This window comes from Gymnoscopelus microlampas, assembly GCF_963454915.1.
Source record: "Gymnoscopelus microlampas genome assembly, chromosome: 19".
Classification (NCBI taxonomy): domain Eukaryota; kingdom Metazoa; phylum Chordata; class Actinopteri; order Myctophiformes; family Myctophidae; genus Gymnoscopelus; species Gymnoscopelus microlampas.
The window spans coordinates 10,657,414-10,671,576 of record NC_139956.1 but is presented as its reverse complement, the minus strand read 5'-3'; the positions used below and the strand labels follow the sequence as shown (position 1 = coordinate 10,671,576).

Genomic DNA, 14,163 nt, shown 5'->3' with positions numbered 1-14,163 from the left:
GACATCAAAGAGATTAAATGACCTGTGAATGTGACTTTCCATTTTTTTCCCATTAGCTCACATTCAACTTAGGGGCCTGCTGCCCCCTTCTGGAGCCTGGCGGGACGTCTTTCTGTTCCTGTAGCTGTGGTTTGACTCATACAAATGTGAGTTGATGGGCAGATCAAATGTGTCTGGACTCTGAATGTAGTCCGGGGACAGTTTGCTACTTTGCACACAGTAATCAATATATTTTTATAAAGCTTGAATACATATCCCATTTGAACCATTAAATGGCCCTCTTCCACATCCAAATGGCTTTCACATTCAGTCAAGTCAGCAGTGGTGGAAAAAAGTACTCATATGTTTTACTTAAGTAAAAGCATAAATACTGCAATGTAGAAGTACTGTACTCTGTAACACGTAAAAGTCCACAATACAAAATGTACTTGAGTAAAAGTACAAAAGTATTGGTATGAAAATGTACTTACAGAATCAAAAGTAAACGTACTAAAATCTATAGCTCACAACGCGTCGCGATGCGACGCGACACGGAAGGAGGCGCGCCTTCGGCGCATTGTATATAAAAGATGATATACAATGAACAGGCAAAGAAGTAAATAATGGTATAGATAATAACTTCAAACTGAACTTTCAAAAATGTTCAAAAATAGCCGATCTACAAGCCGCGTTGCAACAAATGTGAGCTTGTAGATCTGCTATCAAAAAAGTTAAATAATTGCCTGTATCAATGTGTGACTATACTCACTGGAACATTTCCACAATCGCTTCGTGGTTCAACTAAAGAGGGGTCGATACACTCAAACCAAATGCAAATGTCCCACTACGACCCCCCCCCCCATGAAGAGGGAATCCACAGTGTTGGCTAGGGGCTATAGGGCCAAATGTCAACCAGCTCAAACAGATGGTGTGAAGAGCCTGGCTGAGTGGCTGGCCTTGGGTCGGTAGCAGATAGGGGAGTGAGGGGCAACGTAATGCGCGGGAGGTGTCTGTGCGTCAGTGGTGTAAAGTAACTAAGTCCATTTACTCAAGTACTGTCCTTAAGTACAATTTTGAGGTACTTTTACTTTGGCCGGAGTATTTCCAATTGTCTATACTTTTACTTCTACTCCACTGCATCTCAGAGGCAAATATTGTACTTTTACTCCACTACAATTATTTGAAAGCTTTAGTTACTTTGCAGATATAAATGATTACATTGTAAAACATACATTAACCACTTTAGCCCTATTTTATACCAAGGCTATTTGAAAATAGCAGATCTACAAGCTCACAACGCGTCGCATCGCGACGCGTTGTGAGCTTGTAGATCTGCTATTTTCAAATATTTTAGTACTTTTGGTACTTTAAGTACATTTTGATAGCAATTCTTTTGTACTTTCACTCAAGTAACATTTTTAATCCTGGACGTTTACTTGTAACAGAGTATTTCTACATTGACAGTATTGATACTTTTACTTAAAGGACGACTTCACCACTTTTCAACCTATCTTCATATAATAGGTCCTCACTAGTGCTCATGATAAAATGATAAAAAAAAATTCTAGAAAGATTTTAAAAAATGAATTCCGATTTTTATTAAGGCGAGAACAATTATTGCATTGCAACTTTCCAGGAATACAAAGCCTGCAGTTTCTATTAGCTTCGATTCCCCATCGATGATGTCACTGCATGGTAGACGGGTTTCTGAACTGTCTACAGCCCTCCTATGAGACACAGACTGATTTGAAAAAAATTGCACCATTTTATCATGAGCATTAGTGAGGACCTATTATATGAAGATATGTTGAAAAGTGGTGAAGTCGTCCTTTAAGTAAAACATTTTAGTACTTTTTCCACCACTGCTGTGTGTGCATCCATCCGTGCATGCGTGCGTGCGGGCGTGTTTAGCAGTGGCTTGTAGAGAACATGATGTGAGCCTAGTAGTGCTGGAGATGGGGAAAAGGTGACGCTTGAGGCCTCTGGTACAGTATTAGACTCTGCCCCCGGAGGCGGAGGGGGGGGTTTGCAGGTGTGGGTTTTACTCAGTGGGCCCAAAGTCAATCCGACCGCTGTGACAGACAGGTGTTGGAAATGGAATGACAGCGAGGGGGGAGACTCATGCTGGTGATCTGGGTTTGATAAGAACATCACAAGTTCAGCATCTAATTTGTGAACCGGGGGAAACCGACAAGCAGTGCTACGCACAGAGACGAGCGAGTGCCCAGTGGTCGTTGTATTTTCACAGTGACTTTAAATAGTACAGTCGAGGCTCATTTATCAGAGCATCAGACTTATAGACTAAGTGGAGGACCGCTTTGCAGAAACAGTTTACAGGAAGCCTGAAAGTTTGTTTTCCAGTTGCTAGTACAAAATGGCAGCATAGCCCATTAAGACCTGGAACGCTTCTGTGTCACTTTTTGATTTGAGCTTAAAAAAAGCATTATTTTACACTTTGGCTATTCAAAAATAGCAGATCTACAAGCTCATAGCGCTGCACCGAGTGCCGCGCTATGAGCTTGTAGATCTGCTAATTTTTTTTTAAACGTGAAAATGTGTGCAAATCTTAATGAATATATATATTTTTAAAGCAAACATTTTTAACTAAAATCTTTGTTTCTGGGACCACCTGGAACAAAATATGCAGCCAAAAACATATCCTTTTTTACATGAAAAAGATTGAGCACCACTGATATAGAATACGTTTTTAAGAAAACTGCTGGGATTTAGGAGACATGTAGAATCGGCTTCAGGTCTTAATGGGTTAAATGGCACATAATGTTTCAGAATGCCTTTGCGTTCAGGAAAGGTGTAGATTTCAATGATAACACAGATTATTGCACTGAAACGATATACTGCGACTTTGTGGCGCATTATCAGCTCGCCCATTGCTGCTGGGGTTATTGTGCTGACAACGTGTCACTAGGTGTCACTACGTCGATCAACGTGTTCAGGTTTCAACGTGTTCAGCTTATTGCGTGGGTTAAATGGGCTCTCTCTCTCTTTCTCCCTCTGACCCTCTCCCTCCCTCCACTCTCGCTCTCCAACTCCCTCCCTTTGTCTAATCTCTGTCTGTCTGTCTCTCTGTCTGTCTCTCTAGCTGAGCGAGCTCTGGTCTGATGTCACACACGACCTCCCTCTCTCACACCATGAACTGACTCATGTTGTTACTTGTTAGCTGTACACACACACCATGAGTTACTGTCTAGCCTATTATTAACCCTTTAAGACCTGAGGCCGCTTCTAAGAATTTTCTAAATCCTAACAGTTTTTTGAAAAAAAATCAAAAAAATATTTTTTCACGATTTTTCAAAAATATCAGATCTACAAGCTCGTAGCGCGGCACTCGGTGCCGCGCTATGAGCTTGTATGTCTGATATTTTTGAATAGCAAAAGAAATCTAAAGTGACACAGATGTGTTCCAGGTATTAATGGGTTAATAACCAATATTTATATTATGTCAGCATATGTGATTTGCTTAAGGGTTCAAACTACGGAATTAAATGCAATTGTGAGCAATCAAAATTATTTTAATTTCACTACTGCGTACATGTGAAAGTAATTACTTCCTTTTCCATCATCCTACAAGAAATGCATGAAATCTCTGTCTGTCCGTGCGTGCGGGCGTGTGTGCATCTGTACTTTGGATTTATTGATTGATATGTTTATTGACAATGTACAGAAAATACATACATTTATACACGCAAGAAAGTGAAAAGCTTTTTTCCATTGCGACCCTGGGAGTGCCGTGCCCGGCGTACAGCCAATCGGATCGGCAGAACCGCATATCCGACGGGTATGCCCTTATATAGACATAATGGAGATCCGATTACTATGCCCATATATGGCCATACCAATAACAGTGCAGCCACTACACTTTCTTCATCTCTACCTCGTTATGGAGCAATGGCGGGGCTTCCCCGAGAGGATATTCAATATTAAGGAGTGAAAACAAGCGAGACTGCCGTGCCCACTGGCAGCCAACAGCCAAAGTGTTTTTCCCCGAACCTTCTTGCATCTAACGTTTTCCATCTGCTCAGCACTTAGGGTGGGAGAACCCCCACTCAAGTCTCATCCTAGCATATGACCTCCTGTGGGCAGATGAGCGCCCCCCCCTCCACCTCTAATCTTCAATGGAGAAAAAAAACTAATTCATATTCAGTCTTTTCCTATTTGTGGTTGGGCGAGTGAGGGTCATTAGAAGGCGTGGAGGTGGGTAACAGATGGATAGGTTAACCCGTTAAGGCCTGAGGTTCCGATTCTACAAAATGTCTTCTAAATTTTTTTTGGAAAAAAAACCTATGTTACTATGTCAGTGGTTCTGAAACTTTTTCATGTCAAGGACCCCCAAAATTATATGTATTTGGCCGTGGACCCCCATCTCAAAATATGTTGTTCCAGGGACCCCCAGAAGCAAAGATTTCGCTTTAAAACAATATATATACAAAGATTTGCACACATTTTCACAAATAGCAGATATACAAGCTCGTAGCGCGGCACTCGGTGCCGCGCTACGAGCTTGTATATCTGCTATTTTTGAATAGCCAAAGTGTTAAAATAATGCTTTTTAGCTCAAATCAAAAAATGTGAACACAGATGCGTGCCAGGTCTCAATGGGTTAAATTCACCTCTGCACCAATGCCTATTGCGAAAGGAGAAAGCAATCTTCCCCAGCGCTGCTCTATTTGCCAAACCCATAGCTATAGTGTCCAAGCTTGGTCACACGTCAGTGCCCCCGGAGAATATCTTTTCCATAGCAGCCGATGTCCAATGAAGACAACAGGCTTGATGGGAAAGAGAGGGCAAACCCCTAAAGATAATTGGTATACCAGTGGCATGACGTGTGTGTGTGCTACTTACTGTACAGTATGTAGGCCTGTCACAATTATTACATAATCCCTAATAATCGTCTTATCAGAATTATTTTATACAATCACAATTATTCTTTGCATAATCGTCATAATCCATTCCATGTAAAAAAAAATCTTATTTAAAAAAATGTCAAAAATAGTGGAAATAGCAGATCTATGAGCTCAAAACGCGTCGCATAATGTTTATTTTTAACTATAAAGTAATTAAATGTGTTATTTGTCATATCTGCCCTGTGCAACTTTTGTTTCCGAAAGCTAAAAGCCAAACAGAAATGTAATTTTTATTCATAATGTTCCGTTAATCGCAATTATTTGACGAGTGATAATTAATCGTCGACTTAAATTTGTAATCGTGACAGATCGGTTCAGGTCATCTGCTTTGTTTAGCAATGTAATGAAATGGAACTCGGTGCTGTTCTTTAATTGCTCACATTTTGAAGATTACCTTTTGAATGTGACTGTTTGAGTCTACATACAGAAGTGTGGATTATACGGGAGGATTATAGCATTGAGGACATAACCACAGAGAAGAGAAGAGCTTCCAACGTGTGCCTTCCCCTCGCCTATGGAGGGGTGTGCCCTCCCTCTTATCATCAAGCTGTTTTACTGAGAATCCTCTCTCTGTTGTTGAATTATCTGGACCACCCGAGTGGAAAGTGAATTTTCTGTGGAGTCCAAAGCCTCTTAACCCATTCAGACCGGGAACACATCTCTGTCAGATTTAGATTTCTTTGGCTATTAAAAAAATAGCAGATATACAAGCTCATAGCGCGGCACCGAGTGCCGCGCTATGAGCTTGCAGATCTGCTATTTTTGAAAAATCGTGAAGATTTGTGCAAATATTTGAATATATATATATTTTAAAAAGGAAAATGTTTTGACTCATATCTCTGTTTATGGGGGTCCCTATTACAATATTTTGAGATGGGGGTCCGCGGCCAAATACATACAATTTTGGGGGTCCTTGACATGAAAAAGTTTGAGAACCACTGATATAGAAACATACGTTTTTAAAAAAACTGTAGGATTTAGAAGACATTTGTAGAATCCCCAGAAGCAAAGATTTGAGTTACAAATGTTCGCTTGAAAAAAAAAATATATATATATATATATTCAAAGATTTGCACAAACTTTCACGATTTTTCAAAAATAGCAGATCTACAAGCTCGTAGCGCGGCACTCGGTGCTGCGCTACGAGCTTGTAGATCTGCTATTTTTTAATAGCCAAAGAAATCTAAGAATGCCACAGATTCTTTCCCGGCGTAAATGGGTTAAGAGAAAGAAGTGGGTGGAAAACTAATAAAAAGGTGTGAAAACACATCGTGGTAGAAACAGAATCGAAAAAACTACGGCCTCATTCCTGGCTCCGGTGGGAGAATGGTATAATCAAGGTCTTCTGACGTTACTTTTACCAGTCCAACCAAAAGAGGAAATAACTCCTTGTTCTTTTCCCTTTCTCCACACCAAATTGCATGTGGCACAGAGAGCCGGTGTTATCGCCAAAGCAATCGGAGTATTTTTCTATTTTACAGTGTACGTATGTGTACTGGCTACACCGGCGACGAAATTGCAATGTCAAGCAAGCCAAGGAAATGTCTTTGTAGTAATACTGAAGAAATGTTACATCGGGCGGAGAGGCAATACAGGTTCAACAACGGCTAAATGTTATTGGAGAAATGTAGAACAACAACGCGTGCATGCATAGTTGCATACACACACTCACACACACGCACACTCACATCTAATTGTATCGTCCTACCACTCCTGTCCTTGAACCTCGATGCTAAGCTGCTGGCGTGGGACTGCTATCCTCATGCTAATACAAATTGCCTGTTAACCCAATAAGACCTGAGGCCCATTCTAAAAATGATTTCTAAATCCTAACAGTTTTTTGAAAAAAATATAAAAAAATAATTTCACACGATTTTTCAAAAATAGCAGATCTACAAGGCTCATAGCGCGGCACTCGGTGCCGCGCTATGAGCTTGTATATCTGCTATTTTTGAATAGCCCAAAAAAATATTGAAATGACACAGATGCGTTCCCGGTCTTAATGGGTTAACTGCTGTCAATGGTAACCTGTTTAATTTGTTCGGCTTGATGAGCGTTTGTTGTGATTACAGATAAGTAACCATTTCCATAACGCATGCATATTCATATTACACTCACTCTCTCTCTTCAGATGCATTTGAATTCATTAGGAACGCGTTCCCGTTAACCAGCTGACAAACGAGCGCTGATTTTTCTCATTCATAAGCCTTTTCATGGGCCACTTGCTGCGGAAAGCTTTGGTGTTTTCCCAAGCTTATACTAACACCGTTTAAGTCTTTCCAGATCAGTTTTATAGCACTAAGCCAATGTGATAGACACGTAAAGCCTATAACGTCAGTGGCACAATTTCACCCCTGACTGGACATGAGGAATGTGTCGAGTCAACGTGTAGTTTATTGTCAAAAAAAACATACAAACATGTCAACAAACCGATTCTCTGTGACTTTGTCGGCCTACTCTGCAAATCTGAACTTGGCCTTAACCCAGTGAGACCAGGAACGCATCTGTGTTACTTTTTGATTTGAGCCAAAAAGCATTATTTTACACTTTGGGCTATTCAAAAATAGCAGATCTACAAGCTCATAGCGCGGCACCGAGTGCCGCGCTACGAGCTTGTAGATCTGCTATTTTTTTTAAATCGTGAAAATGTGTGCAATTCTTTGAATATATATTCTTTAAAGCGAACATTTTTAACTCAAAGCTTTGCTTCTGGGGGTCTCTGGAACAACATATTTTGAGATGGGGGTCGGCGGCCAAATACATATCATTTTGGGGGTCCTTGACATGAAAAAGTTTGAGCACCACTGATATAGAAACATACGTTTTTCAGAAAACTGTTGAGATTTAGAAGACATTTGTAGAATCGGCTTCAGGTCTTAATGGGTTAAATGGCTTTGGAGGTGCCAACAGACCTTGTTCTATGTGTGATCATACATACTAAACACGTATACTTGGGTGGGGGGGGGGGGGGGGTAATGCACTTGAACACTGGCATCTCTATTCTGGGCGTGTCATAATAGGCTACCATAGAGCAAAAAATACGTAGGTGGAAATTCGCCGAAAATAGCAGATCTACAAGCTCACGACATGTTTCGAGTTTGTAGATCGGCTATTTTCGGCAGAGGGATTTAGCGTAGAGGGCAAAAAAGGATGCGGCCACCAAATGGACGCCTGGGGGGGACCCCGTTCAACAAAGTATGTCGAGTTTAAGTGGTAAAACAGAAATGACATGAAAATGTAGCCCCAGCCATTTTGTTTACCGGCTGATATTTGGATGTGTGCTGCTTAGTAGGAGGTACGCTCGACAATTCTAAAGTGGAACAGACAGCCACATTCTCACGCATTGCAACTTGAAGGAAAATCATTGTTGGGGAAACTGTGCGAACGTTGCTCTGAATTCAAATGAATTTGGACGGGACCCAGTTGTGAGAGTGCCTGTCAAGTAGTGGTGGAGAAAATCGACAATGGAGCTGAGCAACACAAAATCTCAGAGAAAGCAAGGCAGATAAAGACATAAGAAATACGTGTTGGGATCACTATTTGGCAGTATTAACCCATTGAGACCTGAAGCCGATTCTACATGTCTCCTAAATCTCAACAGTTTTCTGAAAAACGTATGTTTCTATATCAGTGGTGCTCAATCTTTTTCATGTCAAGGACCCCCAATATTATATGTATTTGGCCGCGCACCCCCATCAAAATATTTTGTTCCAGGGACCCCCCAGAAGCAAAGATTTGAGTTAAAAATGTTCGCTTTAAATATATATATATTCAAAGATTTGCACATATTTTCACAATTTTTCAAAAATAGCAGATGTGCAAGCTCATAGCGCGGCACTCGGTGCCGCGCTATGAGCTTGTATATCTGCTATTTTTGAATAGCCAAAAGTGTAAAATAATGCTTTTTAGCTCAAATCTAAAAATGACACAGTTCCAGGTCTTAAAGGGTTAAACTGAAGGACAAGATAACTTGAGTAAGCCTGCTATAGTAAAGTTTTTTAAACAAGAATTGCTCTAGATTGTTCTATGGATCTATGGTGAGTGTTCCAAGATGGTGCTGGGTTGGCACAACTGAGTCCAATGAATTGCTTGTGCATTGCAAAGTCAAATCTTTTTAGGGCTACAACTATCGATTATCTTCTTAGTGATTATTCTATTGATTACTTTTCCGATCAATCGAATAATTGAGGTGTGCGTTTTCTTATATACGTATTTACATATCAACGAATCAACAGATTATTCTGCTTAACCATAAAAAGCCCTACTACTTTATACTTTATACTCATACAATAGTGTTACGCAAAAATAGTGATTTTTTTTTGGGACGATGGAAAATCTATTACTTTATTTAAAGGTAGGGCAAGTGATATTTTTTGTTAATTCTTTTTTTTTGTTAAAAAGGTTAAAGTACTATATTCTGATCCAGCAGTTCGTTTCCCCGACCACCAAGGGGTGACTTCCATAGAGTTAAGGGGACTTCAAAACGGGCCATGCCGAATATAGGTTGCTTTATTCGGATATAATTTGCGGAACTGCCCGCCCCTGCCGATTCTCTGAATTTTTAAATAGGCTCTTTCATGATAAATTGACCACATATATGAAGTTAAACAACTAAATTCTATCCAAACGATTTCTTAAAAGTAAATTATGTCCCTCAAAAAAGAAGTTTGAAAGCCTTTTAAAACCGAAAGTAAAAAGTTCCCACGGACACGGACGCGCACGGACGCGCACATGCGTGCGTTAATTTACGACCCGGACAAACATAAACAGTAGGGAAAATACGGATTTCAGAAAGAGGACTGTGTTTCAGGAAAACACCCCAGCATCATTATATAGTGGCTGATAGAGGGGAAAAAATGCAAAATATATATATATAAATATGTTTCAAATTTAGGCTTAATGTTGCCTACAATCCCTTTAACACTTATTTTAACCAAAGTAAATCACTATCCTACCTTTACATTGAATATATTATTTGCCACACGGTTTGAGATCCACTGTTCTAGAGGTTCAGACAGAGGTGCCAGATGGAGGAGTGATGTGGAGTGTGGTGGGATGTACTGTATGAACACGACAGGGTTAACTCACCAGCGCCTCATCCTCAGACAGAACCCGCTCCTCATCCAAGGTAAACACCACTTTGGCCTGGACTTCATCCACCGTGATGCTGTGGCGGTCAGAGACACACAGATGGCAAACGGTGTTAAAAGTGACTCAGTACAATAACATGGCTATAGATATAAGTAGGACAGCGGGGAGGAAGAAACATGGGACGGAAGGACAGACGACGCCTCCTTCGGCTCTGAGGCATTGGTATCACAGGGGCCATTTTAGCGTAGGAAAGCTTCCCTGACGCTTCCGCGTGTGTCACAGAAGGGGGCGTTCGGTAGGCCAATCAGAGGCAGGTGGGGGCGGGACAACTAGATTCTGACAGGTCTTAGAAAAGACGCACTGTGATTGGCCAGTAGTCAACGCGCTGTGAGCGCTGTGATTGGCCAGTAGTCACTTTGAGTGTCCGTTTGCCTACGCGAAAATGGCGGCCGCGATACGAGTTGCTCCAACGAACTGCAGAGGCCAATGAGGTATCTAGGTTTCTATATCTATGGTGAACAGGACAACAGGGTGGTAACGAAGGAAGGAAGGAACAGACGAACGAAGGAAGAAAAGAAGGAACGAACGAACGAAGTATGGGGGTAAAAAAGGCTCTATGCACAGCAGCCATATTTGTGATGACATTCACAGGTGTTACCAATGATACTAATGACGGCTCTGTTCCATTCTGGTCAAACAGAGTCAGGGTGTTGATGTTGTGCATGTTGGCTCACTGGAAACACCAGTGGGTCTTAAAGTGTGGTCCAGGGACCCTCATGGTTCTTTAAGCGGCTTCCAAATGGCCCCTTACGGGTGTGTAACTCTGAGAGTGTACAAATGGGACCAAATGGACCCGTAAGGGTCCATTTGGTCCCATTTGTACACTCTCAAGAGTTATGGGCGTCGTGGAAATTGAAAAATCTGAGAACCACTGTGCTACACTAAATGGAACAGAGCCTTCATTAGCATCATTGGCAACACCTGTGAAGGAAGTGATAGTATGGCTGCTGTGCATAGAGCCTATTGAAGACAAGAAAGGACGGTAGTAGAAAAGTGGCACGTCAAAACAGGCGGGATAATTGGAGGAAGGAGGATTGTGGAGAACTGAGCAAAAACAAGCAAAGAAAGTTATACAACCCGACGACAACAATGGCTATTGAACGGACTCCCAACTCCACAAGCAGGGTTTGTGTTGATGTGAAGGTATAGTCTCATGTTCGTATATATAAAAGCGATATCACGCGCCCTGGACTTTTCTTTGTCAATTTCACAGCTGCTGCTAATGCCGTGTCTCCACTCTAAGGGATTACACAGTCTCACACGAGCACGTGCACCACACATTAAAGGTGTCCTTCATGCTAGCAAGGACTACTGCAGCCACTCTGTGAGATTCAGCCCCGTCTCACACTAAAGAGGTCTGTGTTTTTTTGGAGGATGTGATTTTTTAAAGTGAAAGTAGTGTATCAGTAAGCGTAAGAGAGGAAGACTTTGAATAGACGCATGCCTGTTTGGTTTTATACATACTTTCTTAAGGTATATGCCCCAATTTGTTCTTTATTTACTGTCCAACATTTTATTCTGTGCCAGTCCTGTCTAGTAGGTTTTTTGAACAGTTTTGTAAAAACTTAATTTACAAAAACCTGCAGTAGCTGTAACAAAGATCCAAAGCTCAACCCATGTCAACATAGTAAATTAGTGAAATATTAGTCAATTGAACCACCAAAGGATGGAGTAAATTTGACTTAATTACTTAAGAGACACACACACACACACACACACACACACACACACACACACACACACACACACACACACACACACACACACACACACACACACACACACACACACACACACACACACACACACACACACACACACACACACACACACACACACACACATTCTCTTAGGACTTCCTCACTCTCAGTGGCAGTAAAAAGCCACATACTGACAAAATGCCCGCGCACGCGCGCGCGCGCACACACACACACACACACACACACTTCACGATCACATACAACACAGCTCTAAGCACTAAGCACTATTGGCTAGCATTTCCTGCTGGCTGTCTTTAAAAGTTCATTTAGACCAACGCTGCACAGCTCAGATAATGGCCTGGTCCCAGAGCCTATCAGACGGATGGGGAAGCAAACGTCCAAGGTGAGCCGCGACAAAAATCAATGAGCGGGGGAAACGGTCTGCATTTACATAGCGCCTCTTTCCAAAGCACTTTACATTCAACCCACCGGACAGCGGAGGCAGCCATGCAAGGCACCGCCAACCTGCTCGCCTGGAGCACTTAGAAGTTCAGTGTCTTGCTCAAGGGTACGTCGTCACGATACCAGAAGGAGCAGGATTCGAACTGGGAACCTTCTTGATTCCCAGACAACTGCTCTACTTGTCAGGCCGCCAACCCCCTGTGTGTGGCTACTGTAGGCTATAGGAAGACAGTGGTTATGTCCAAAATCCCTCCCTAATCCACTACTCCCTACTCCCTATACAGGGAGTTTTATGTAGAGCATTGGTTCTCAAAGTGGGGTCCGGGGAACCCACCAGGGGGTCCCTAGCTAAATGTGTTAATAGCGTCACAATCATTTTAACCACTTAAACTATTATTTCATACTTTGGCTATTCAAAAATAGCAGATAAACAAGCTCATATCGCAGCTATGAGCTTGTAGATTTTGCTATTTTTGAAAAATCACAAAATATCTTTCGATGGGGCCCCGCAGCAAAATCATATTGGGGGTCCTTGACATGAAAAAGTTTGAGAACCACTGATGTAGAGGACTACAGCATATAGTGACCTACAGTAATCGGCAAAATAAAAAAAGCACATTTTAGATATTACTCTGGTCACCGTTGATGAGTATTTGACGTCAAACGTTGACATTTTTCTTTTAGCGCATGCCAATGCATGCTGATATACTGTAGGTTTTGCGATAGTGACCATCGGTTGTACCCTACCTTTAACGATGCATTGTGGGATAAGATGAGCCCACTAGGGTATAATAAGTATGACAATACATTAGGACACCACTACAAAATGGTGTAGTCACTCTACAGTATATTGCACTATGTTATAGCGAGTACTAGGGAGTAGGGAGTGATTTTGGACACAGCCAGTGTTCTCAGGCAATCTCCTCTGGAGATAACTGCTAAAGTGCTAATCACAGATGGGTGGGTGAGTGGGTGGGAGAAGGGGTACAGTACATACTGCTGGTCTTAACCCATTAAGACCGGGAACGCATCTGTGGCTATTCAAAAAAAAAAAGCAGATCTACAAGCTCATAGCACGGCACTTGGTGCCGTGCTATGAGCTTGTAGATCTGTTATTTTTGAAAAATTGTTAACATTTGTGCAAATCTTTGAATATATATATTTTTAAAGCGAACATTTGTAACTCAAATCTTTGCTTTTTGGGGGATTCTACGAAAGTCTTCTAAATCCTAACAGTTTTTTTTTTAAACTTATGTTGCTATAATATCAGTGGTTCTCAAATTGTTTTCATGTCAAGGACCCCCAAAATTATATGTATTTGGCCGCGGACCCCCGTCTCAAAATATGTTGTTCCAGGGACCCCCGGAAGCAAAGATTTGAGTTACAAATGTTTTAAAAAAATATGTTATTCAAAGATTTACAAAAATGTTCATGATTTTTTCAAAAATAGCAGATCTACAAGCTCATAGCGCGGCACTCGGTGCCGCGCTATGAGCTTGTAGATCTGCTATTTTTGAATAGCTAAAGGAATCTAAAAATGACACTCAGATGCGTTCCCGGTCTTAATGGGTTAATCAGAGGTGGGGGAAACAAACATACAGTACACAACTACAGGAAAATCCACAGGTACTGTATAAACAACGAGCAATTATGCACACACAGTACAGAACATTTTGACATGGATAAATCGACAGACAAGACTAAAATCCATGTACGGTATGCCCATATATCCACCGTGCCACACAAACACACCGCGCCGTGCATTGTGTGCAACTAGGCAACTGCAATAAACATGAGAGACACGTACACACACACACACACACACACCGACACAAAAAAACCTGGCAGAGAGGGAGAGGATAAAAACCACAACCTGTTAGTGGGGCCTTTGGGGGCTCTATCATGGTTCATTTCCTCAAACAGTTGGTAGACTCTATTTATAGGCCCAG

The 14,163-nt window shown here is 41.6% G+C and overlaps 1 protein-coding gene across 1 annotated transcript in view; it reads right to left on the bottom strand.

The window, feature by feature from the left end:
• LOC311034621 (glucosidase 2 subunit beta-like) overlaps positions 1-14,163 on the bottom strand; it is a 289,400-nt gene that overhangs the window by 215,786 nt on the left and 59,451 nt on the right. The window contains exon 8 of the mRNA XM_084042513.1: positions 9,990-10,068. Coding sequence (XP_083898639.1) covers positions 9,990-10,068 — 79 coding nt within the window. The remainder of the gene's footprint in view (positions 1-9,989; positions 10,069-14,163) is intronic.